Source organism: Crinia signifera, chromosome 2 (assembly GCF_055691185.1).
Source record: "Crinia signifera chromosome 2, ASM5569118v1, whole genome shotgun sequence".
Taxonomy (NCBI): domain Eukaryota; kingdom Metazoa; phylum Chordata; class Amphibia; order Anura; family Myobatrachidae; genus Crinia; species Crinia signifera.
Genome location: NC_139218.1, coordinates 18,689,944 through 18,717,166, shown reverse-complemented (window position 1 = coordinate 18,717,166; position 27,223 = coordinate 18,689,944). Strand labels below are relative to the sequence as shown.

Sequence of the window (27,223 nt, the reverse complement as noted above, 5' to 3'; positions counted from 1 at the left end):
TGCGGCCAGTGTTTCCAAAACAGAAGCGCTTCTGCATAGCCCGGCGGATAGCGCTCGTTATTTCTTATTGACTGCAGGGACCCCCCGCTGCCGCCGCCGCCAGCTTTACAGCGCCGCAGGACAGGTACCCAGGCGGCAGACACCGGGGCGCCCCCACCCCAACTTGCCTGGGGCGCCTTGTGCCTTGCACCGGCCCTGCGTACCCCTAGGCAGAGAAAGCAGTGTAGGGACGGGATCAGTGTGATTAGCTGTGTGTGTGTGTCCCATGGACCCAACCAGTGTGATCAGCTGTGTGTGTGTGTGTGTGTGTGTGTGTGTCCCATGGACCCAACCATTGTGATCAGCTGTGTGTGTGTGTCCCATGGACCCGGCCACTGTGATCAGCTGTGTGTGTGTGTGTGTGTCCCATGGACCCAACCAGTGTGATCAGCTGTGTGTGTGTGTCCCATGGACCCGGCCACTGTGATCAGCTGTGTGTGCGTCCCATGGACCCAGCCGGTATGATCAGCTGTGTGTATTTTCGATGGACCCGGCCAGTGTGATCAGCTGTGTGTATCTGATAGTCCCGGCCAGTGGGATCAGCTGTGTGTGTCTGATGGTCCCGGCCAGTGTGATCAGATGTGTGTGTCTGATGGACCCGGCCAGTGTGATCAGCTGTGTGTGTCTGATGGACCCAGCCAGTGTGATCAGCTGTGTGTGTGTGTCCCATGGACCCGGCCACTGTGATCAGCTTTGTGTGTGTGTGTGTCCCATGGACCCAACCAGTGTGATCAGCTGTGTTTGTGTGTCCCATGGGCCCGGCCAGTGTGATCAGATGTGTGTGTCTGATGGACCCGGCCAGTGTGATCAGCTGTGTGTGTCTGATGGACCTGACCAGTGTGATCAGCTGTGTGTCTGATGGACCCGACCAGTGTGATCAGCTGTGTGTGTGTGATGGACCCCGACCAGTGTGATCAGCAGTGTGTGTGTGTGACGGACCCGACCAGTGTGATCAGCAGTGTGTGTGTGTCCCCGATGGACCCGGCCAGTGTGATCAGCAGTGTGTGTAATTGACCCAGCCAGTGTGATCAGATGTGTGTGTGTGTCTGATGGACCCAGCCAGTGTGATCAGCTGTGTGTGTCTCTGATGGACCCGGCCAGTGTGATCAGCTGTGTGTGTGTGATGGACCCGGCCAGTGTGATCAGCTGTGTGTGTGTGTGATGGACCCGGCCAGTGTGATCAGCTGTGTGTGTGTCTGATGGACTCGGCCAGTGGGATCAGCTGTGTGTGTCTGATGGACCCGGCCAGTGTGATCAGCTGTGTGTGTCTGATGGACCCGGCCAGTGTGATCAGCTGTGTGTGTCTGATGGACCCGGCCAGTGTGATCAGCTGTGTGTGTCTGATGGACCCGGCCAGTGTGATCAGCTGTGTGTGTCTGATGGACCCGGCCAGTGTGATCAGCTGTGTGTGTGTGATGGACCCGGCCAGTGTGATCAGCTGTGTGTGTGTGATGGACCCGGCCAGTGTGATCAGCTGTGTGTGTCTGATGGACCCGGCCAGTGTGATCAGCAGTGTGTGTCCGATGGACCCGGCCAGTGTGATCAGCCGTGTGTGTCCGATGGACCCGGCCAGTGTGATCAGCCGTGTGTGTCCGATGGACCCGGCCAGTGTGGTCAGCCGTGTGTGTCCGATGGACCCGGCCAGTGTGGTCAGCCGTGTGTGTCCGATGGACCCGGCCAGTGTGATCAGCCGTGTGTGTCCGATGGACCCGTCCAGTGTGATCAGCCGTGTGTGTCCGATGGACCCGGCCAGTGTGATCAGCCGTGTGTGTCCGATGGACCCGGCCAGTGTGATCAGCCGTGTGTGTCCGATGGACCCGGCCAGTGTGATCAGCCGTGTGTGTCCGATGGACCCGGTCAGTGTGATCAGCGTGTGTGTCCCATGGACCCGGCCAGTGTGATCAGCCGTGTGTGTCATATGGAAACCAAAACTGATCATGGTGTAAAAATAAATAAATAAAATACTTCCCCAGGGTCCGGTGAGGGCTGCCGGTCATTGGGGCTCTGTGCTGCTCCTGTGACCCCCCCCCCCCATGCAGTAAGGGGGAGGGGGGGGTCTGTTGTGTGTTGTGTCAACGTGACAGAGAAGGTGGTGGCTGCACAATGACCCACCCTGCACAGCACTCCACCCCCCCCCCCCAGAGGAGATTGCGAATTTGGTCAATATTATCATATCTGAGGATGATGGCGATTAATTGGCACCTGAGTGTTCTGTGAAACCACTGCTACTAGCCGGGTGATAATAAAATTGTTTAATTAGAAATGGTTTGAATACCATTTGAACTAGTCTATTATTTAGAAATACAAACATTTTGCACATGCTGTATCCCCACACGTAGCCAGGATTAGGTAATAACTGGAGCAGTTTGGACCCCAGAATGCCAGGCCGGCTCCCCACAGCTTTTGGGAAAGGAGAGATGACAGCCTCCCTGTATATTCCTGTCTTGCATTCCAGGGTTTAGACCATTTGGGGTTTTTACCCAAACCACAAGTATTCTCCATTCTAGTTGAGATATATAAATAACTGGTAATAAATAAATAAAAGTAAGCCAGATAATTAAGCACATTCTTATGCTGGGTACACACCAGGACGACTAGGGCCCGATCCCCTCAATCTAGATCCAATTCCGACCAATTGGATGTAGATTGTGTGGTGATTGGGCCCTTTTCTGTCCTGGTGTGGACCGATACCGATCCGATGCGCGGTCCTGCGGGTCGGTCGGTCGTTATTGAGATCCTACCTGCTGCAGGTAGGATCTGAATGACGACCATACAGCCGGGTGCGGGTCGCCATAGGATCGGACCCGCTCACGGTGCACATCGTGAGCGGGTCGGACGAGACACTGACGTCCCGCTCTTGATGTGCATCGTGAGCGGGTCGTCGTTGTGTGTACTCTGCATTAGAATAAAACATTTTAATAGGTGGCTGCCAAGCTTTTACCTACTAAACCAGATTACAGCATGGTTAATTATTTTGATGCTGTTCTCCTGCATTCCTGGCTGCTGCCCTGCTTGTTTATGGTGGCCTGGTGCACTTTATTGCCTGGGTAAGGTTTGTACTGAGTTTATGATATCATCCTGCGCTGATGCAGTCTAGTATATGTGTAAAGCTGCGCACACACCTATAAATATATCTGCAGATCGACAGTCCTGCAGATATATCTCTAGATGAGCGGACACACTGCCAGATCAGTCGTGACTGATATCACAAATGGGTGGCCATTTACAAGAGCCCATCCAATTGCGCTGTCAATCACCGCCGGCCTGTGCAGCGAATGTACAGGCGGTCGGCGGGGTGGACTGCTGGTAGTTTCCTGCAGCAGCCCATGTGCCTTGGTGCCCCACCCCTGAATCTGCCACTGGTATGTGAGGATATACATTATGAATGCATTCATCACTACATCTCACCCAGTGGGGTTACTTGGCAGTATTGTAGCCAATAAGCTACAAAAGCTAATACCAGCTAAAGAAGGTGTTGCTTTCTGTTGTGGTGCTTCTAGCGCACTCTGATCTGTATTGTAGCACTGAAATACAGATGAGTTTGTGCTTTGAATGCAACAAATGACGATCTTCATGGGTTTTGAAAGGTGCGGGGTGCTAGAATGAAAACCATGATCTCATAATCTGCAGGAAGGAATCAACTTCACTTGTTGAGCCAATAATCTGCGTTGCTGGTGTGTGAGGCATTATTTGCAGCAATATGATTGGTTAATGTGTTACGTTTTTGAATGGGAGTAATATACGTGAAGGCATCCCCTTCACATCGCATTATTACATCATCAAATTATTAATTAGCAGCTGCAGTCCTGGCCTTATTTTTTTTAGCCCTAATTGTTTTTTCCCCCTCTTATTTCCTAGCTACCGTGAAGGCGATAGCCCTAATATGTGCCTCCGCGTGTGCCTGGTACATGGGCTATCTCTTTGCAGAGATATTACCTGAAGATTCCCTGCAGACGGCCCTTGGAAGCATTCAGGAAATAGGCGCCAGACCGGTTATTAGAGGTAGGTCTTCCTCTGTTAAGTTGTTTGGTTACCCCAGTGCATTGTGGTCTTGTCAATTGTGTTTCAATAATTTGTTTTTATGTTTTTTTTTGTGTCACTTCATATTACCTACTCTGAATGGAGGCAGCCATTTTGTGGGATGAACCATTATAAATGAGAGCTCTGCTACCATTTTACAGGGAACCGTTGACATCACAAACTCATGAGGTAGATGAAAAGTATGGACTGCCTGGTATGGTCTTTTAGAACTTGTCTAGATTAAGGAGATCATTCTCCTAGAAGAATTTTCTAGATTAGAGTAATTTGTCATTAGACATTGGGCCTGATTTGGAGATGGACACTAATACGCTCGCAGCTACGAATTTGTACTCAGTTAGCGTGTGATAATGGGCAAAGACTACCGCCGCCTGAAACTGGATAGCGTCGGCCACCGGTGGCATCTCAGATTCAAGTGGCTGCGTACAAAGATGCAGATCCCCCGATACTTCATCATCTAAGTCCCTATGGTCACATAAAAATAATGGCCGAGGAAATAGAGAAGATGGCGCCAATGTTTTTGCAACACGAATTCACAGTTATAGGTTAAGATGAGCCCCGAGTGGCATCACAACCGCGCCTGCAATTGTGATGCCACTCCCCCGTTCATCCTCCTCAAATGGTCCATGACTGTCTATCCCTATGCGAGTAAATCCACCCCCAGCGAGGGGCATCGCTAAGGAATATTGGTTGAAATTCTACCCCAACTGTAAAACCGGTGAAGTACCATATTTTATGGGCTGTACCGGCCAAAAGGGGCTCTGTACCTTTTTTTTGGGTCTCCACTTCTACTATAGATGTAACATATAGGAAAGGGGATGTGACCAGGCCCCTTTACCCATGGCCATCCCCTTTACCCATGACCACACCCCCTTTCTGGATTTGTACCAGTTTCTGCCTGCCAGATGTTGAAGTATGGGTTCATGTGTAGTGCAATCTCTATCCATGTACATCTGGCTCATTTTCTCTGTGCCAGGCTGCATACGGTTCTGGGGAGGTGTCCACGGTGAGAACGTTGCTGACTCCATTTTCTTCTAATACCCTGAGATTGGTGTGTGCCATGCCAGTGCCAAAGCACACGTCTAACGGTTATGTGTTCACCAGTAAGGTTCGGAGAGGCCGATGGCTGCGGAGGCACTGCCTAGTATCCCCCCACCCACCCACTCATGGACGGCGACACTGATGACTTATGCAGAGAGAGAGAGAAAAGACTGTGGGCACGCATAGTACATTTTTTACTTAGATCCCATTGATTGGCCCGGTGCCACACATCCCAGATATAGCCCAGTACCGGGCCCGGCACAGCAAATTTGGTGGTGAGTTTTGATTATAAAAAACTATGCAAAGACTATACAACCGATAAAAACATATTTATAAGTTCTAAATCTCTTAACCCCTTCAGTGCCAACGTTGTGCAAAATATCCGCTGAAAATCGCAGGGCCGTAGTGGAGGACCATGAATCGCTGTCGATCTTGCCGGCAATTGATCTGAATTTCAATTAATTGATGTTTAGTTATATATCGCACCCTCCCCATAAAAGATTATATTTCCTGTATAGCATTACAGGTCATTGTGATGAATATTCACCACCTATTTTGGAAAATTCACTTGGCACTCGAAGGGTTACACCAGTCGTTCCCCCCTCTGCCATATGACATCATTCTGCGGAACCAGCCGTCTTCCTTGGTGTTTTTCACTATAAATAGATGCAAGCTACAAACCTTCTACGTAAAGGGCAGTGTGAACCGGATTATTCCCCTTCACCCCTGAACCAGTTTATCTGCTTCCACAGCACATCAGCTTCTGACCAATCCCTGCATTCACAGGAGTGTAAATTGTGCAAATTCCAGTATAGTGAAAATCACGGTAGGCGTAAATGCTGTAAATACCGCTGGCGTAATGCTGTAAGTGTGACACATTATACATACGGGATGCGGTCATTTGGTCGACAGTCATTAGTTCGACACCATTAGGTCGACATGGAAAAGTGTTGACATGGTTCTAAGTCGAAAGGTCATTAGTTCGAGAGGTCATTAACTTGACATTGTCTAGGTCTGGGGTAGCCAACCCTAGTCCTCGAGAGCTACCAACGGTGCATGTTTTGCAGGTCTCCTCACAGAATCACAAGTGAGCTAATTAGCTCCATCTGTGTATCTTTTAAAATGTGTCAGTGATTAATGAGTGCAGCTGTGCAGCAGCTAGGTTGTCTGGAAAATGTGAACTGTTGGTAGCTCTCGAGGGCTAGGGTTGCCTACCACTGGTCAAGGTCGACATGGAGTCTTTCACTGTTTTCACTGACATGATCGCGGTCATCGCTGCGGGGAAAGCCGCTCAGTGCATATACACTGAGCGGCTTTCCCCCTGCCCGGCGCCGACGGAGGGGGGAGGACGGCATTGCATATTGCAGAGCTATGCACAACCATCCTCAACGCCGCTCATCTGCTGCACACACCTAATATCGGACCATATTTGATGCGATAAAAGCACCCACAATGCTGATGGCTGCAGGTACGATTTATCTGGTATGCAGCCCGTCAAACCTCCGACTCTGGTCCAATGTGTAAGGGACTGTGCATTGGATTGGATGGCATACGATTTCAGACAATTTCTCGGTCTGATCATCCGCAATCGGGTGACATTTGGGCCCAATTCGCATAGTGTATGGGGGCCTTATTTGTACTTCTTGATGCAACTGTTTACTGTGAATTTATTCTATTACTGTGTTCATTTTGTTACTGTTATTGGATCTAGATTGAGGGGATCGGGCCCTAGTCGTCCTGGTGTGTACCAGGCATAAGAATTGTTCATGTATTACTAAAACAAGGTATAAACATTGAAAATGAAACCGTTTCCTTCGAAAAATGAATAAGGAAATCCTATTTAAATCCCCAAAATCTGCTGTAAATAAACATTTTTTTAAATCAAATCTATTTGTTTTTATCCGATTTTTATGCAATCCTGAAATCCAATTTGCTTTCTCAATACATATATTGCTCTACTGCTCCCGGCGTCGTATCCCGGAGACACCAGCAGAACATCCACTGTGCCACCTCCTTCACTAGATTCATTATGACCGGCTTTTGTCCAGAGTATCCCCGGACATTGTTTAATGATAGAGTTTCAGTCTGAGCGCGGCCTGACCTGCCCTATCCCATTACAGCAGGATCAGTTATTTAGTTGGAAGCCAGGTCTGAATAAATCATTAATATCGGGCTCTCTAATGTTCATGTTGTCTGTTACCGGGATATGGTTACTAGGTCCATCCTATTTAGGTCTCCATGCATTGGGTCGACAAATGAAGGTCGACAGGGTTGGATAGTCCACACAAGCATTAGGTCGACAATGGGAAGGTCAACAGTCAAAGTCGACACAAGTTTTTCCCGTTTTTTTTTTTGAGCCGACAGGCGGTATATCATGCCCTACCATCCACTATGCGTAGTGGGAGAATAAAAGTGTGCTGAGTGCGATGTGGCACCATGCCCGAAGCCTGGTGAGGGGGCGCAGTACGCGTTGACGGCATCCATGTAGACTTTCAGAACAATAATACGAAAAACTCATGTTCACCTTTTGACTGTCGACGTTCCCATTGTCAACCTATTTCATGTGTCGACCTAAGCCATGTCATCCTTCAGCGGTCGACCCAATGCATGTCAACCCACCTAATATGGGTCGACCCAGTGACCCATACGGGATACAATCATATTGTCGACACTGTTAGGTCCACAGGGTTCTAGGTCGACATGGATGAAGGTCGACAGGTGTCTAGGTCGACATGGGTTAGGTCAACAGGTCGTGAAGTCGACATGGGGTTTTTCACTTTTTTTTCGAGCCGAAGTGCCGACAGGTGGTATTTCATGCCCTACCATCCACTAGGGCATAGTGGGAGAATAAAATAGTGTGCCCGACGCATAGCGAGCGAAGCGAGGGGCTGCGGTTGACTTCCAACTATGTCGACATTCCGCGGTTGACTTCCAACTATGTCAACATTCTGACAATGTCGACATTCGGGTCAAAAACCATTTGTTCTATGCAAATGAGGGTGCAGCTTATGCAAATTAAGCCACACCCCGTTTTCGGTCAGCTTGGAGGAACTCCCAACAAATCCCCCCCCCACAGTGGGACCCTGCCGGCCATGGGAGGGACGCGGGAACGTCCCCAAAAATCTGGTGTTCCCACGTTTAACGGGACAGTTGGAAGGTGTGGCTTGATACATCCGGTCCTCAATCTGATGTGGTTGATGACCCCATGGCTTTGAATGTGGCAGGGGAATGATCTATCACCAGAGTGTGCAATGTGTACAATACATCTGCCGCTGGCTCGGTGCAGAGGTCGTAGTGCGCACCCGGCTTTAAGCTAATACTCTCTTTAGTTCCTGTATCGCTGAATAAGGAAAAAGAACGTGGGACAAGAACATGTTTGCATACTAACAGCAATGTTTCAAGATCCGTCTGCCAAAAATTTGCATTATATAGTGGATTAATAAGTAACAATAGTAACAGTGTGCAACGCAACGTTATAAGGGAGGCAGAGATCAGTTGCTTAGCAACCCAATCAGCAGTGTACGTAAAGGAAGCTATTAGACTATTACAAGGTGTGTGTGTGTGTACACATATGTGTCGGTGTGTGTATACAGTGTGTTTGTGCATATATACATATACTGTATGTCATCTACAGGCCTTATCACCGTCCTAGTGACTTACAGATTTTCTAGTAGTATTACAACTGATAAGAAATGTTCAGATTTGAAAACGGTACATGGCCATTAGGTGGACATGCATTGGTTCGACACCTGAAATAGGTCGACAGGGTTGCAAGGTTGATACAAGCATTAGGTCGACAATGGGAAGATTGACAGTCAAGAAAAGGTCGACATCAGTTTATTTTTATTTTTTTGTGCCGACAGGCGGCATTTCATGCCCTACCATCTACTACGACGTGGTGGGAGAATAAAATAGTGTGCATGACACTGTGACCGAAGCATGGCGAGCGCAGTGGTACACTTAGACGGTGTCCATGTCGACTGTGACGATATCTGGGACAAAAGTTTTTTTGAAAAACTTATGTCAACTTTTTGACTGTTGACCTTCCCATTGTTGACCTAATGCTTGTGCCAACCTTACTCATGTCGACCTAATTGTAAGGTACAATCTGCGCTGTGACAGACTCACCGCCCCTTCTAAGGCATGGCGAGGACACTTCCAGGAAGGGTCCAACGTCCCCCCACGGAGGCAGGGCTTGCCAGCCATCCTGGCAAAGGGTGTGGGGGCAATACCGCACAGCAACCACATGACACCTCACCTGACCGCCTTCTTGAAAACCCCCATGTCAACCTTTTGACTGTTGACCTAGACACTGTCGAACTAATGACTTTTCGACCTAGAACCATGTCGACCTTTTCCTATGTTGACCTAATGACCGTCGACCATCATGCTGTAGACCAAATGATCCCATTCCAACCCCCTCCTAATATACCCCTCTCTAGTCTAACACCCCTAAGCTACCTGGTTGGTTAACACACCTGCCAGTCACTACCTGAGCTTCTCCTGAGCAATATGCCTTTTTCAATAACTTTATTTAAAAAATCACTAAATTCACAGACTCTTGTTCTATCAAATGTAAAATACAGAGAATAAGCTCCAGGTATTGGGGTAGATGTATGAAGCAGTGATAAGGGAGGAGAAGTTGCCCCATGGCAACCAATCAGCTGCTCTGTATAATTTTATGATTGGGGTGTTGGTGTATTGCGCTCTACCCAGGGACGGGTGGAGTGTAGTGAGACTGAAGGTGCTAATGAGATGAGATCTAGTACAAGTAGTATGTGGAACACATACTTTTTGGCTGTATGATGAGATGTGTGACGGGAGCGCACATCTAATCGCACCCAGCAATTGTACAGTGTATGGGCACCTTATGGCAGGGAATGGGATGGGGTTGGTGCTGCAATTCCAGGTTTTGTCCACAACCCTTACGGTGTCTGGTAGTTTGGGGAGGAATGCGCAATCTGCGTGGGGTTAGGGTGAAAGGGGGATAATTGTGCGGGATCGTTGTGTGTGATTGAGACACTAACGCTTGATGTGGTCAAATAAACTTTCTTTATTTTTAATTTTATATGGTGTGTATGCACAGCGGTCACAGCGTGCCTGCTGGCTTCGCTGCTTCCCTTCTCCTGTGCGCACTTCTGGGTTTCATAAGATGCGGTGCGATGTCTTGCTGTGTGCGTCAGACAGACCTGGGGGGTGTGTCTTACAGTGAACGCTTCTCCTCCCTTATCACTGCTTCATACAGTGTTACTTAATTAATGGCCTATTCTGTACATGTAACAGCGCGTACTCGCTGAGTTGATAGCTGGGATGATATAATGCAAATTACTTCTTCAGAAGACCTTGGGGTACTCTTTACCTAGAAGGGCGGGCATCGCATGTACTAAAAAATCGCATGCGATGCGACCGACGCGATGACCGCGATTTCCCATAGGGAACAATGTTAAATGTCCCAATTGACCCGATTTTCCTGTTCAATGTCCCAATTGACCCGATTTTCCATAGGGAACAATGTTAAATGGCCCACAGAGGCCAACTAGGCACCCTGAAGTGTGAAATGGCCCCCCCCATTGTTAACGCCACCCCACGATCAACGTCAACCCGAAGCGTGGCGAGCGGCGGTGGTACGCGTCCTACGACCTTTTCATACCCCCACTATCCACGTCGGCGTGGAGTTGAGAATAGAAAGTGTGGCGAGCGCAGCGAGCCACCGAGCCCAAAGCGTGGCGAGCCCCGCAAGGGGACGCGGATACCTTCACAGGTATACGCGTCCCCTCGCGGGCTTCACAGCTGTCCGCGTCCGCTCGCCACGCTTCGGGCTCGGTGGCTCGCCACACTTTCTATTCTCAACTCCACGCCGACGTGGATAGTGGGGGTATGAAAAGGTCGTAGGACGCGTACCGCCACCCCTCGCGGGCTCGCTACGCTCGCCACGCTTTCCGGTTGACGTTGATCGTGGGGTGGCGTTAACAATTGGGGGGGCCATTTCACACTTCAGGGTGCCTATTTGGCCTCTGTGGGCCATTTAACATTGTTCCCTATGGAAAATCGGGTCAATTGGGCCATTTAACATTGTTCCCTATGGGAAATCGCGGTCATCGTGTCGGTCGCATCGCATGTGATTTTTTTGGTCGCATGCGATGCGACCGACGCGATTTTTTTTCCCTAACGATGCCCACGATCAAAATCGTGGGCGCCCTTCTAGGTAAAGAGTACCGACCTTGGAATATGCACTAAATGTTTGCATGACATCTGTGTAGCCGCTCTGCGGGAAGAGGAAGGGGCTGGCAGAGTAGGGGGAAACCTGGTGACCATTTTTATAATATATGGGAGAATATGTGTGCGATATATATTCCACGCTGCGGAATATATAGCGCACACATATTCCGCAGCGCTTTACAGAGTATAGTTGACCATTCACATCAGTCCCTGCCCCAGTGGAGCTTAAAATCTATGTTTCCTACCACATGTACACACAGACATTCTAGGGTTAATTTGTTGTGAGCCAATTAACCTACCAGAATATTTGGAATGTGGGAGGAAACCGGAGTACCCGGAGGAAACCCACGCACGTAGCTTGACTACCTGCACACCCGCTAACCACATTTCACACCAGCACATAAATTAAATACCGCCGGGACCCACATCTACCATGCCAGCGGCATCCCCCTGTCCGGTTCCTGTGACTGCACACAACTTTCCCCCGCCTGGTACCTCTGCACACGCCAGCACTCCAGGTAACCTAAAAGCTTTAAATGCACGCCTCCCGCTACCAGTGTGGGATCTGCATCTGCAGCCGTACCCTCCCCACGCGGCCCGTCTTCACCCCTCGCCCCCCCTCCTGGCAGCGCCTCTGTCCATACACAATAGGCCCCGCACGGGCATCTCCGTCCATCCGCAACCCTCCCTGCCAGCCAGGGCCGGATTATAATGGAGGCACAAGGGGTCAGTTCCCCTGGGCCCCCCACTAGCTAGGGGCCCCCTGTGGTTGGCATGTATTTAAAAAAAAAAATTTTTTTAGCTAAAGGTTTTGTGCATGGGAGTGGGGTAGTGCTGCAGCTTCACCTATCTGCCAATGTGACAATGATTAATGGTGCTGAGCATCAGGAGCCAATACACACTGAATGCACAAGTGTGCAATACATTACTGGGAGTTGACTAAGTCCCATGACACTTTAAACCAGAGGGCAGAGGCTGAGAGGTTTGTGCTGAGCTCTAATTGGTGGAGCTCATTACATGCCCATGAAGAACAGCAGCAGCAGCTTAGTCATGGGAGGGTTTTTAATCAAAGGCAGCACTAGGACTGTGAGGTCTCCTACAGAGTAAGGTGCAGAGGGACAAACACAGGCTTTTCATATGGTATGTATTTATGTGTGTGTGTGTGTGCATGTGTATATATATATATATATATGTATATGTATATATATTATCCAAGGGTCCGGCACTCCCAGAGACTGTTTTAACTTTGGCTGGTGCCTGCACAGAAGAATTTGCAAAGTCCAGTGTAGGTGCGGCACTCAGCGCGAAATAGCATAAATAAATGTACCAACAACAGTGGTTAAAGACAACGTTTCATGCCGGATGTGCGTCTCGCCCAGGCTTCACATGTCACAAGGGTGTTTGTTCAGCTATAAAGGTATGTTCATCATTGTTTTACACTGTATGACTTGAAAAAAGTTGTGAAAAAATACAACTGAAACGTTGTCTTTAACCACTGTTGTTGGTACATTTATTTATGCTATTTCGCGCTGAGTGCCGCATCTACACTGGACTATATATATATATATATATATATATATATATATATATATATATATATATATATATATATACAGTCCAAAGTCTGCCGGCACTCAAATAGTTTAATCACACAGCTGCCCCAGGTGCCAGAGGGTGATGACGTATAGCAATCCAAATTTTCCAAACAGGAAAAATAACGGCACTCAGGAGACGATGGTAGAAGATTTCAAAAACGTAAGTGTATACACTTACGTTTTTGAAATCTTCTACCATCGTCTCCTGAGTGCCGTTATTTTTCCTGTTTGGAAAATTTGGATTGATATATATATATATATATATATATATATATATATATATATATATATGCAGTTACCCATTGACCAAGTTTATACTGCCTTTACTCTGTGTTTTGACAGTGTAATATTCTCCCATGCAGTGTGCGGCCAGTAATGACAAGTGCAAGGGGGCCCCCCTGGCTAAAGTACCCCGGGCCCCCCGAAGGCTTAATCTGGCAGCATCTCCGTCCGCAACCCCAGACCCTCCCCCTCCCGGCAGCATCTACATAGACAACCCGCCACCTCTCTCACCAGCATCCCCCCCCCCCCCCCCCCCCCCCGCTCCTGGCAGCATCTCCAACTGCAACGAATTTGCATTCTACTGCCAGCGGACACCCAAAAGCAGCCTATGTCAATATGGGAGAACTACAAGTCCCAGAGTGTGCTGTCAAGACTTGGAGTGCTTAAATAACCATATATTCAATCAAAATGGATAATAATACACATAATACACATTTCCTGGGAGGACACGTATGATCTGTGATAACCTGGTATAATAATGAGCAGGAGCTGGAGCCATGTCACGTATAAGGAGCCTGTCTAAGAGGGTGAAAGTGGTTTTAGGAGGGGGTGACGGAGGATCAAATAACATCTCCACCCCACCCCACCCCAGCAGCATCTCCGTCCGCACCCCCCGACCCTCCCCCGACCTGCAGCATCTCTGTCCTACACCCCCCGCCTCTCTCGGCAGCATCTCCTTCCCCTCCCCACCCCACACTCCCACTAGCATCTCCCCTCTCTCACGGCAGCATCTCCAGCCGCAACCCCCACCTCTCCCGGTAGCATCTCCACCCGCACTCCCGCCAGCATCTCCGCCTGCACCCCCTTCCGCCAGCATCTCCGCCTGTACCCCCACCCCTCCTCCCCCCAGCATCTTACTCGCACCCCCATCTCCTTACAGCATCTCCCCCCACACCCTGTACTGACCCCCCCACGATCACGGTAGAGTTATAATTACCACCACACCCCACCCATCTCTTGGCAGCATCTCCACCCCCCCCCCATCTCCCGGCAGCATCTCTGTCCCCACCCCTTCTCCTGCCAGCATCTCCGTCTCTGCACCCCCCCTCCTGCCAGCATCTCCGTCTGCACCCCCCTGCCCCACCACTCCCCCACCCCAAGCACCTGCCACCACCCATAGCACCCTACCCTCACCCTGCGTTCACAGGTTAAAGGGGCACAGCCCCTTACGCCGGTGTGAAGAGCGATGAATCGCCTAGTTACACCTTATGTGCTGAACATTGCTAGTAGCTGACTTGGCTGAGACATCGGATTAGTAATGGCAATGGGGGTTAGGTTTTATATGGGGCAGTACGAAGCTCCATTCCATTAACGTGGAATCACTGGCCAAAAAAACTGATGTTCATGTGTAGTCTGACGTCTCGGGAATCCTTGGTGGCGATTATGCAATAGATAAAGGGCAAACGCACAGGGCGATTTTAAGCCATTTTCTAAGCAAACTGCAAGACTATGGGCGGTATTCAATGAGCCTGATTCGCCAGGTTTTTATGGCGAATTTGTGCTGTTTGGCGAATTTCTGACAAAAACGGTGAATCACCCTATTCAATGACCACATGGCGAATACATTTGAAGGTTTTTTTCGCCATGATTCACCGAGTAGCAATCGCTATCTTTTTATGGTGAAGTGGAATGTGAACTTTTAAAATAAAGTGTTTTGTTTTTTACATTTGGTCTCAAAAAATCAGGAATTTTATTCTGAGGAGGGGCATGCTATTTTTATTCATGTGCTGTAAGCACATGAATATATATTTAATTTTAAAAATAATATATATTTTTTTTTTTACACAGCAGCCAGCAGGGGGCGCCGGAGCCGAGCCGCTCATTACATATTCATATATTCACTGCACGATCATTACGATCGTGTGTAGTGAATATACGCTCCCCTGCTGGCACCCCCGGGGGGGCAGCCTGTGCTGCCTGGCACCCGGGGAGCCCACCTACCCCCCCACAAAGCTCTGGGCTAGGCAGAGAGACTACCATCTCTCTGCCTGGCACCGTCCTCAGGCTCCCTGCGGCAATCGCCGCAGGAGCTCATATTCGCCAGTCAGGGGCTCGCTGTCCCTGACTCGTTGAATACGGGAGCCCGCCGGCTCCGGAACGTGGCGAATGTGCAGCGAATCCAAAAAAGGATTCGCTGCACCTCGCAGGTATTCACATTGAATACCGCCCAATATCTTCGCTACTTCTAGTATACCATGAGAAGCAGCCCAGCCCAGACCACGGGGGGGAGGGTCGTTCATTATACTAAGGGGGAGTAAGATGGGAGTTCATTTCACATGGCCCCATTTCACATTGCTATGGGCAACCAATCAGAAGCTACATGTATTTATTTATTTAGCACCTTCTAGAAGATATTAGATGGTATCTGATTTGTTGCCCATAGCAACACCCCATGTGACACAGAACTCTCATCTTAGTAAATTTCCCCCTTTATAAATTATAACACTCATAAGGGCCAAAATGAGCCACATCATTTATAAAATTGCTTAGTGTGTATAGGTCTATAAGGCATTGGAATCCACATTACATTTCCTGATAAAGCCGATTTAGAACGTAAGCTCTCATGAGCAGGGCCCTCTCTCCTCATGTGCTTGTCTAAGAATATATATACCTCTGCCACCCTGATAATTGCGTCCGTGTCCTGTCCCCTGAGGGATCGGTCTTTATTTACCATGTACTTGTCCTAAATTGCATTGTACTGTAAAGCTCCATACACACTACTAGGCGATATTGGCTTTCCGGATGAGGGAGGTCATTGTTAATGACGGCCAAGCTGCAGCTCTGCCTTTGCTCCTCCTGCCGCCCCCCTGCCGTCGCTCTCCTCGGTGTGTGTCTGCATGAAAATGGGTTATGTAAGTGGAGGCAGTGTATGAGAGGGGCGTCTGATGTTTGGCCACTTGGAATAGTGTAATTCTCTGTGTACGGTCCTGTTTTTACACACACACACACACAGCGTATACATACTTTAAATACCTACCTGTGTGCATGCAGTATTGAACAGCTATAAAGCATTATTTAGTGTTCATTCTAGCACCTGCTATCTTTGAAAACCCATGCAGTTCCTCTTCCCTGCCTGGGGTGTCGCTGTCTGCTGTGGTGTTTCTAGCACAGGCCTGGTTTGCATATCAGTGCTGATCTGCAGACCACACTGTGCTAGAAGCACCACAGCAGACAGCGACACCCCAGGCAGGGAAGAGGAACTGCATGGGTTTTCAAAAATAGCGGGAGCTAGAATGAACACGATTATTGCAGGGTTGCCGACCCTCCCGGAATTTGCGGGAGTCTCCCGAAAATGGGATCCTTCCTCCCGGCCCCCACTGAACCCCCCCCCCCCCCCCCCCCCGATCGCGGCATTTATATGCCGCAATCCGCGGGTCTCAGGGGAGGGGGCGGAGCTAAAACGGCACAATCGTGTCATTTTAGCCCCGCCCCCTCCATGGATATCAGTTATTTCGGCTATTTGCCGTAATGGGGGCGGGGCTTAATGACATCACTGTTAAGCCCCGCACCCAAAACTCGTAATGCAAGATTCTCCCGGAGAGGATTTTTTTAAAGTCGGCAACCCTGTATTATTGCCTTATATGTCGGCTTACAGAAACTGTTACCAATGTTTATATATTCCTGTGACAGCCCCCAAGCCTATGAGACAGAAATGTGCTGTATGGAGATCCTGCACCTCCTCGGAGATCGTGTATCGGATACGAAGTGGTGCCGGAAAAAGTGTGTTACCCGAAATCTGCATGGATGATAAGATGTAAGTACACAGAGGAATATTCGGTGTACGGTCTGATTATAACACTGTATATTCCAATTATATAGCTCAGCACATTCTGTTGCGCTTTACAAGAAACTGTCAATAAATAATATTACAGGTTGGGTCTCCCATATCCAAAATACGGATTTAATTCATCACGACTGAGGTAGTGACGCCTCTGCTCTCCTGCGGTTCAGTGTACACAAACTTTGTTCAAACAAACAATTGTTCTAGTATAAAAGACCTCCAGTATATCTAAAGATATATCCACGCATCATTCTGTGTGTACAGGTTATCCGCTAGCCGTCTGTACATCCGCTGCAGGAGCCGACGGTGATTGACAGCTTAGTGGGCGGGCACATGCAGATACACCTGCCCAGTTGTGATGTCAGCCCAGACGTATATATATGGAGATCATTTTCTACTTCAGCAGCGATACATAATTGCAGTTACTGACTGCATAGACTCAGCTTTCTGTGCAAGGCCTTGTTGAGAATATTAAGATAGCACCTGCTACATTGTTTTCAGAGGATATATATGAGTTATTTAGTATTTGTTAAAGGTATAATGGGGAAGATGTACCAAGATATGGAGAGAGGTAAAGTACACTCCAATCGTCTCCTAATGGCCTGGCACAAGCTTTGTTTGAAAATGACAGGAGCTGGTTTCTTCGTTCTTCATCTCTCTCCAAGGCTTATGGGGCGATTAATCCAGCTTGCTGGATAAATCTTAGTAATGTCGCCGGGCCTGGCCAATGTTCTCGCCGGAGACCATTGGCCCTGGCAGATCGCTCAGCACTCAGTGCTGGCACATCGCTGTGGGCTGAGCAATCTTGGGAAGCCTTCTTGGGCAGCACGGACAGTGTAATGGTTAGCATTTCTGCCTCACAGCACTGAGGTCATGGGTTCCATTACCACCATGGCCCTAACTGTGCGGAGTTTGTATATTCTCCCCGTACTTGGGTGGGTTTCCTCCGGGTACTCCAGTTTTCTCACGCACATCGCACATATAGTATATACAGCCTGTACTTTCTTGTACTAGACTGCATCGCATCTAGTACAGAAAGCACCCTGCTGTAGCACATTGCTCCGTGTATGGCCACTTATAGACCTCTCAGTCTCTCGCTGATTGTGGGTTCTGTCTGCCACAAGTTCAGTTACCTTGTGCTGGTGGTGAATTCAAGACTGGGCGGCACATTCCGTAGGAGTTGGGCCAGCGCTGCCAGCTGACTGCGCAGTATACACAGGGCATGGTATCTGTTCCCCCTACTGGCATTATTCTGAGCTTACGCTGTGTCTGTGACTGAGCTCATCTTTCTTTTTCCTCTCTTTCAGGTTATTAGGTGGAAGTATGAAGACCGGCGACAGAGGATTAAACTTTGTTCTTGTCAATTGTACGTTCACTTTCTGGCCATATACATCTCCACGTCTCTCCTGATAAATGCGCACCGGCTCGGAAGCGGTACATCTGTCAGAACAGACTTAGGTCTACAGTCATTAGGTCGACCCCGGAAGGTCGACTGTCCCCAAGGTCGACAGGGTTAAAGGTCGACATGGGCCAAGGTCGACATGGTTTTAGGTCGACATGAGTTTTTCACTGTTTTTTTACCCGAATGTCGACACAGTCGACATGGACACAGTTGGAGTCGAACCGCAGCCCCTCTCATCGCTTGCTGCGCTCGGCACACTATTTTAGGTACTTGTGAGTTATCCGGGCTGCCGATTTTTCCATCGCGCCCGAAATCGTGGGCATCGCGTCGGTCGTGGCCGTTAGAAGGAGCCGCGAAGCGATGCCCACGATTTCCCATAGACAGTAATGTTAAAAGACACGATGGACCCGATTTCCGACCCGATTTACCATAGACAGTAATGTTAAAAGACGCGATGGACCCGATTTCCGACCCGATTTCCCATAGACAGTAATGTTAAAAGACGCGATGGACCCGATTTCCCATAGACAGCAATGTTAAAATAAAATGACCATGTGAAATTGGCCAATATGGCCATTTCACATTGGATATGTTTTTAAAAAAAAAGGTTTCATGGCCCCCCACCACCGTTAACGCCACCCCGCTATTGACGCCAACCCGAAGCGTGGCGAGCGCAGCGAGCCCGCGAGGGGCGGCGGTACGCGTCCTCCGACCTTTTCATGCCCCTACTATCCACTAGGGCGTGGAGTGAGAATAGAATAGTGTGGCGAGTGGACGCGGACACCTTCACAGGTGTCCGCGTCCCCTCGCGGGGCTCAGTGGCTCGCTGCGCTCGCCACACTATTCTATTCTCACTCCACGCCCTAGTGGATAGTAGGGCATGAAAAGGTCGGAGGACGCGTACCGCCGCCCCTCGCAGGCTCGCTGCGCTCGCCACGCTTCGGGTTGGCGTCAATAGCGGGGTGGCGTTAACGGTGGTGGGGGGCCATGAAACATTTTTTTTTAAAAACATATTGGCCAATTTCACATGGTCATTTTATTTTAACATTGCTGTCTATGGGAAATCGGGTCCATCGCGTCTTTTAACATTACTGTCTATGGGAAATCGGGTCCATCGTGTCTTTTAACATTACTGTCTATGGGAAATCGTGGGCATCGCGTCGCGGCCCCTTATAACGGCCACGACCGACGCGATGCCCCCGATTTGGGGCTAATCGCGGGCATCGCGTCGGTCGGGTGTCCTTAAGTTAACCAAACTTAAGGACAAAATCGGCAGCCCGGATAACTCACAAGTACCCTATTTTATTCTCCCACCACGCCCTAGTGGATGGTAGGGCATGAAATACCGCCTGTCGGCACATGTCTGCTCAAAAACAGTGAAAAACTCATGTCGACCTAATGACTGTCGACCTAAAACCATGTCGACCTAAAACCATGTCGACCTTAAGTCATGTCGACCTTGAGCCATGTCGACCTTTAACCCTGTCGACCTTGGGGACAGTCGACCTTCCGGGGTCGACCTAATGACTGTCGACCTAAGTCTGGTCTGACAGATGACCATTTCCCCCCGGCTCCAGTGTCTGGTTTTCAGGTGTCGAGTTTGTGCAAGGAGCCTTATGAGATTATTTCACAGCTATGGAATCCGACACATTATTATATAATGAACAAAGTAGCAGAATATTATGTTTTTTAGAACTAAAGCGCTGACCAATTAAGTAGCGCTGGTTTTATAAATAACATACAATGCATACCCACCTACCTTTAAGCATCCAGCAGGCTCCGGGAACCCCCTGGACTGCCTATGACCCTCCCTCTTCACGCCATTTTCTAATTGAGATGGGCGGGGAGCATAAAGCCTGATGAAGTGCGCCTCTATCCATCTGTTTAATAAACCCTTGTATGCAATTCCCCATGTATATACTGTTATTATACCCTGTTATATGAGGTCTGCTGCAGATATTTATTGCTCCTTTCTAGAATCCTTAAACGTGTGTTTTCTTTTATTTATTTTAGATAAGACCCTTCAAGTCACCGACACGAAGACATTTGACATGTACGGGGGAGGTAAGGCTGTGTTCTATGCTTCCTTTTGCAGCGTAATGTAATTTGCGCTACACGTGTGACAAATGGGGGAATGGTTTGGCCAGAGCAGAGTGTGGGCCTAGACATATTTTTGCGCCACTTGTTGTTAATCTATCTCGTCATGCTCCCCCTACTGCCCATTATATGGAAACTACAGTAGACGTCACCAAGGTGTTGTCTACGGGTAATTCATGGGGCCGTAGGCCAAATGCTCCTATGTATGTCACACATCTCAGAGGTGACTTCTTTTGTCTAGTTATGGTGACAAACCGATTTGGGATCACTGTCAAAATCTTGAAGGCAAAAAGGTAAAAAGCTGAGCAGTGTGGCTTTGAGTAGGATCTTGGCACTGTGTGTTTTTGCTCGCTCCGACTGATATAGATGTAACCTATGGCAACCGTTGCTCAGCCTTCTTCTATCCTATTACATTCTCAGATTTCTCTGGCCCAATGATTGACTTTATAAACAAAATTCCCGTTGGTTCCATTGTCTTGGTTGCCAGCCACGATGATCCAGCTACCAAGTAAGTCTACCAGAAACTTGTCCCCATGTTATTGACCGATGCCTCTTGAGTTAGGGCCAGACAGTGTGACATGACCTCTTGCTCGGACTGTCTGAGAAGATTAATTTCTTTATTGCCAGCAAAGTATAGCCACTCCCTCACATCAGTGACTGCGGCTGGGTGATAAAGGGAATGAGTTTCTACTAGGAAAAATCTAATTCGGTTTGGTCATGTCTACTTTCATAGACCAGAGACCGAGCTCCTAATGCTGGACAGGCAGGCCAGGTGATAGGCCTGTAAGTGGTGAGTGTTAGGGTCCTGGAAATACTGATATCAAGGAATTCACACCCTGTTTTTTAAAGACTAGTTGACATTCTGCCTTTCTGCGAAACCTATGACATAAGGCAGGCATGCACTAGGTCGGCATTGGCAAAAGCAAGCAAGATGTTAACGCAAGCAAAAGTGCATGTTGACCATTTGGTGTCGACCTAGACATTTTCTGTGTGCTAATCCACACCCGCACAATGTGCAGAGTTTGTCATGGGCTGATGGGAAGATTACACCGGTCAGAGGTCAGTGATAAATTGCCGCGTCAGTCAGAGATTGCACCATATACAAATTCTTTACCCCAGAATAATCCAGGCTGGATGCCAGGGAAGCTGTAAAATCCACGTTAGGCTGCAGACGTCACATTTACCGAACATTACGGACTGGCTGCTGTGTGCTGTGATTAGCCGGATTCTCCTGAGGGGAGTGATGTGTGTGTGAATACTTTCCTCGCATTTGCATAGAGAGTGGAATTTAGAATGATGTTTTATGGCGCGTTACATTGTTTGCAATGTCGTCTTTTCATGTCCCGTACTAACTAACTTTTGCGATTACAGGTTGACCGATGCTGCAAGAAAGGCCCTTGAAAGCTTGGGTAGTAAAGAAGCTCATAACTTGCAGTTCCGAGCGGGGTGGGTTTTTATGTCCATCAAAGGTGGTTCCGTCCCTGAAAAAATTGAGAGAGAAAAGGTATGTTTTGAAATCGACAAAAGATTACATTTTTACTGTACAGCAAACATGCAAAACTGCTGTTGCATTGTAATCGGCGGTTCTGGAAGCAGGGTCATGCAGTACTAATTTATATTACAATTCTAGAATCACTCAGGCTCTAGAGTCAGAAATGAACTGTCAGATTCGGGCCTGTGACCTCATTCCTTGCTAACCACTCCTACCATTGTGGATTGGAGGGCAGGGACGATGTGTGGGTGTGGCCAGATGAGTGTAGGGGGAGGAGCGAACAAGTTTGGTATGCTGGTAGGCATGACTGCTACAGGGTCCATAGTTGTAATTTTCTTTGTGCTTCAGACAATTCTGAAGGGTCAACGTGACCATAGTAGGTAGATACATGGTTGACATTTTTTGGGGGGTTGTTCAAATGTGTGGTCAACTATGGCTTAATTGACTATCCACAAAGACATCTACTGGGTATAGCAACTTGTGTTAAGTGGCGCAAGGCACAAGCTGGGAGCCCACAAGGGTATACATTTGTACTGAAGATGGCCAAATAACATGTAATAGACCACAGTTGGCCAAGGAATCCCCCGAACATGAACATGTGTCCAGCATTTTGTGCGTTGATCCAATCAACTTTTTGTACATTTTAACCTCAGCCATGTCGACCTATTGACCATTGACCTTTGACCGTAACATAGTTGATCCTTGGATCTGTGAAATGTATTGTCTTTTGAAAAGATCATAGAATCTATTAGTTGATCAAATACAAATAATAGGTACTTGTGTATTATCACGGCGCCCACGATGTTGATCGTACTGCATCTGATCGCATTGCATTGCATGCAATATAGCGGCATGCGATCAGTGCCAGATTAAGCCTTCGGGGGGCCCGGGGCACTTTAGACAGGGGGGCCCCCTTGCACTTGTCATTACTGGCCGTAAACTGCATGGGGGAATATTACACTGTCAAAACACAGAGTAAAGGCAGTATAAACTTGGTCAATGGGTAACTGCAGGGGATATATATATATATATATATATATATATATATACACACCAATCAGAGCTCAGCACAAACGTCTCTGCCCTCTGGTGCAAAGTGTCATAGGACTTAGTCAACTCCCAGTAATGCACTGCACATTTGGCTCCCAATGCTCAGCACCATTAATCATTGTCACATTGGCAGATAGGTGAAGCTGCAGCACTACCCCACTCCCATGCACAAAACCTTTAGCTAAAAAAATAAAAAAAAATTGTGGGAAAAATACATGCCAACTACAGGGGGCCCCTAGCTAGAGGGGGGCCCAGGGGCACTGACCCCTTGTGCCCCCATTATAATCCGGCCATGCATGCGAGGCGATCAGATGCGATTTTTAATTGTACAAGCACCCTGATGGGTGCTTACAATGTTAAATGCCCCCCCATTGTCAATGTCACCCCCACTATCAACACCAACCCAAAGCGTCGCGAGCGCAGCAAGCCCGCGAGGGGCGGCGGTACGCGTCCTCCAACCTTTTCATACCCCCACTATCCATGTCGGCGTGGAGTTTATTGTAGATAGTGTGGCGAGCGCAGCGAGCCACCGAGTTTGAAGCGTGGCGAGCGCACGCGGATTACTTTACATGTATACCGCATCCGCTCGCCACGCTTTGGGCTCAGTGGCTCGCTGCGCTCACCACACTTGATAGCGAGGGTATGAAAAGGTCAGAGGACACGTACCGCCGCCCCTCGCGGGATCGCTGCGCTCGCCACGCTTCGGGTTGGCGTTGATAGTGGGGGTTGGGTTGACAATGGGGGGGCATTTAACATTCTATGCACCCATCAGGGTGCTTGTACAATTAAAAATTGCATGGCTTCGCATCACATGCCATTTGCTGGCATGCAATGCGATATTTAATTGTACATTCAGGATTTTTCACGCGGAAATCGCATCACATACCATCGCATACCCTATTTAGTGGTATGCGATGGGCGCTGTGATAATACACAAGTACCAAATAATAATTACCAAATGATTCAACCAACCAATGACCATGTTGAAGTTATCGATAACCTGAAGACTAGTAATTGGAAATCTGAGATGTTTATTCTTCTTTGTCCACCACAGCTTATCCTTTCGGACAATTCCAAGAACAGATATAGTGGCTGGCCGGCAGAAATCCAAATCGATGGATGCCTACCGAAAAGTGTGTGAAAGCTCTGATCATAAATTTGCCAAATGTTTTTAGAAAAATGACTGGATAAAACCGAAAGGAAGACCAGCGACGTCTACGAAGACTTGGTCAAACCAGGTCCAAATGTTCTTGTATATTAATTCCACAGACTGATGAAAAAAAGACTTTCTATAAATTTGCCGACATCAAGGACGTTGTTGTGTTACATCTAACGTTCTACCATGTCTGGTATCTTAACCATATGCAGGTTTCACCAATATTTTAGGTGCGTCCAGGACTTTGAATGTTTATATGTCTATTTTGTGAAGATGGTCTTCACACTGACTAAATAATAGGGTCTGCAGGCTGTATCAGGCTTTTTTTTTGGGAGGCGGGGGGTAACGTCAGCCTAATGACGTAACTTGAGCGAATACTCTCTAAACTGGTCAATACAATGCCCAATGGTCTTTTATAGTGTCACCAAGGTGTTACCATTGCTGCATCAGAGCACTGGGGTCATAGGTTCGATTCCAAGCAGGGCTTCAATTCTGGATTCTTCTTCACTGTAAATGTGGCCAGTAACAATCTAGTATACAACTCCTGTTTGCAGTAGCCGATCTAATGGGAACTTTCAGCAAAAACAACTTACTTTCTCTTTTTTTTTTTTTATGTGAATAGTCTATTTTCCTTAAATTTAATTTCAAATGACTGTATTTATATGCTTAGAACCTTGTGTAACGGTGGCATCTGGTAAAACTGTACACATTTTTTTGTGGTTTGCGGTATGTCATGCTGTAGCTTGTAGTTCTACATTTATGATTCAACCCTTTGAGTGCCAGCATCTCTGTGAGAGATGCACAAAATATCCGCTAAAAATGCCGTCGACGCTCACATTTGTTATATAAATTCAAATAAAAAATGTTGTGTAAAAATAGATTATATTTGCTATATAAGGTAACCTTAAGGGTCATTATGATGAATAAAAATGTTTGCTTGGCAATTTTCACACCTATTTTGACAAATTCACTTGGCACTCAAAGGGTTAGTGCCCCTGTTATTATGATGTTGCGCTTACAGGTAACAGAACAGCGCTGTGACGGCGCTGCACTTTGGGGTCCAGTAAGTGCAGCATTCAGATCATTATTTAACAAATATGTATATATCTCAAACCTTGGCCTTTGTACGGATGTGATCTTTTTTGGTTTGAGCATTATTTTGCCATAAATGTGAGCATTACTTACTGTATTCAAGTTAACTAAAAATGACCCTGATTTCTCAAGCACGTTATTCCATCAGCTGTTTCATTTTGATTTTCCTTTTAATTACATAGTCAAATTCTACCACTTGGAATTAAATATTATTTGGGGGAGGGGCGACTACAACTGGACATTACTTTCCATCACTCTGGTTCTCTTTGTTGCTTGGGTACCTATACGAAACAAGCGGCCAACTGTAATTGCCTCCGTGTGGGATGCTGGACGAACTCCAATGTTTTTTAATTTGTAAGTGGTTGCCCCTTTATTTCATTTATTTATTTATTTACAGTTTGTTATATAACGGCAGCATATTCCATTGCTCTGTACAATTGGAGACAACAGGAATTAAACAAACCGGGTAGGTACAAACCGACATGGAGGTAGGAGGGCCCTGCTCACAAGCTTACAATCTATATAAAATAACCTCAGAGCGTGGCCGGTATCCCGCACTGCCGCCGAACTCTGAATCACTTACATTAGGCTGCAGGTCTTTTCAAAGGATGACCTGATTAGGTTGCCATCCTACACCCTAAAATTGTATGCCCGATTGCTCCTTCATCAGTCTACATGTGGAGCGATATTAGGAGTTGCTTCCTTAACAGCTACTGAATGCTTGTCAGATGCACAGAGGGATGATTAGTTACCTGTCCACATATAAGGGTGGCTATGGCGTGAGTCAGTGCTGAGGAAAGTAGTCTGGCTTTTATTGCGGCTGTGTTGCCACCTAGAGCTCAAAAAATAATGATCTTGTTTACTTTTGATAATCCTTGTCTGCTGCCTGCCTTGATCCTTGTTTGAGACCTGACTATCCCTGGCTGGCACGTTGACTCACTGTTTCCCACGGACACCAAATCTCGAGTGTGGTTTTATTTCTATTTCTGCTAAATTCATCTGAGATATCCTCTTCTGCTACCACATATATATATATATATTTGCACATGTTTCTGCATTAACCTGAAGCTAACATGCATCGAAGACGTGGAGGCTTCATCCGTACATAGAAACTTATTCAGACTCGTTAGCGCTGCTGCAATTTTTGGTCAAAACTATGCTGCACTGCAGGCGAGGCAGATGTAACATGTGCATGAGAGAGTTATGCTGCGTATATATGGGGAGATTGTAGCCCTATTTCTAAGTGATCTGACTAGGTGGCCTAGAAATGACTCACGGATCACTCTGTGTGTATGCCCACCCAGGCCTGTGCGTCGCTATCGCCTGACTACATATATACTGCATGCAATTGAAAGCTGCAATGGGTGAAGATGCAAACTGGACCGCCTTCTATTAATCTGGGCCACAGTATATCTCATGTATCGACAACTGGAGGAGAACATCAAAATCAGAAGAGCAAGACCCCCGGGAGGTCGTTTTCTTCTTGTCATAGGATTGGGAATTTCCAGCTGTTCTACCTCTGAGGGAAAAGGGACATTCTGACTCTAGCTAACGTGGCCTTTCCACCGTTACTCTGGGGAAGGACCAAGAGCTGGTAAAGGTTTGAGCCAGAAAACAATCTGTCTGTAGATGGTTTGCTGCTTTCTTAGGAAATGTTTGGGGGGAAAAGAAAAAGGTAAATTTGGTGGACTTGTTCGGTGGGATAAATACGTAAGGAAGACATCCCCTTTATGGAGTTATTCTACAAAGGAAGCATAATATTATCCCATACAAGGTCCACATCCCTTACAGAGAAGGGGACTACTGCTACCCATAACCCTAATAGCGACCTAATCCTAATATTAATCTTAATGTCTACTCTAATCCAAGCGGCAGCCAAAACCCTAATAGCAACTTTAATCCTAATTCAAATGGTAACCCTAGTGGATAACTAAATGAA

General features: G+C 47.6%; 1 protein-coding gene across 1 annotated transcript in view; it reads left to right on the top strand.

Moving 5' to 3' along the window:
- The window catches only part of FAM3B (FAM3 metabolism regulating signaling molecule B), a 49,752-nt gene extending 24,336 nt beyond the window's left edge, over positions 1-25,416 (top strand). Inside the window, exons 2-8 of the mRNA XM_083171667.1 lie at positions 3,898-4,041; positions 16,845-16,968; positions 18,303-18,361; positions 20,411-20,461; positions 20,915-21,002; positions 21,866-21,998; positions 24,091-25,416. Coding sequence (XP_083027793.1) covers positions 3,898-4,041; positions 16,845-16,968; positions 18,303-18,361; positions 20,411-20,461; positions 20,915-21,002; positions 21,866-21,998; positions 24,091-24,177 — 686 coding nt within the window. The 3' untranslated portion in view covers positions 24,178-25,416. The remainder of the gene's footprint in view (positions 1-3,897; positions 4,042-16,844; positions 16,969-18,302; positions 18,362-20,410; positions 20,462-20,914; positions 21,003-21,865; positions 21,999-24,090) is intronic.
- Positions 25,417-27,223: the final 1,807 nt, after the last annotated feature.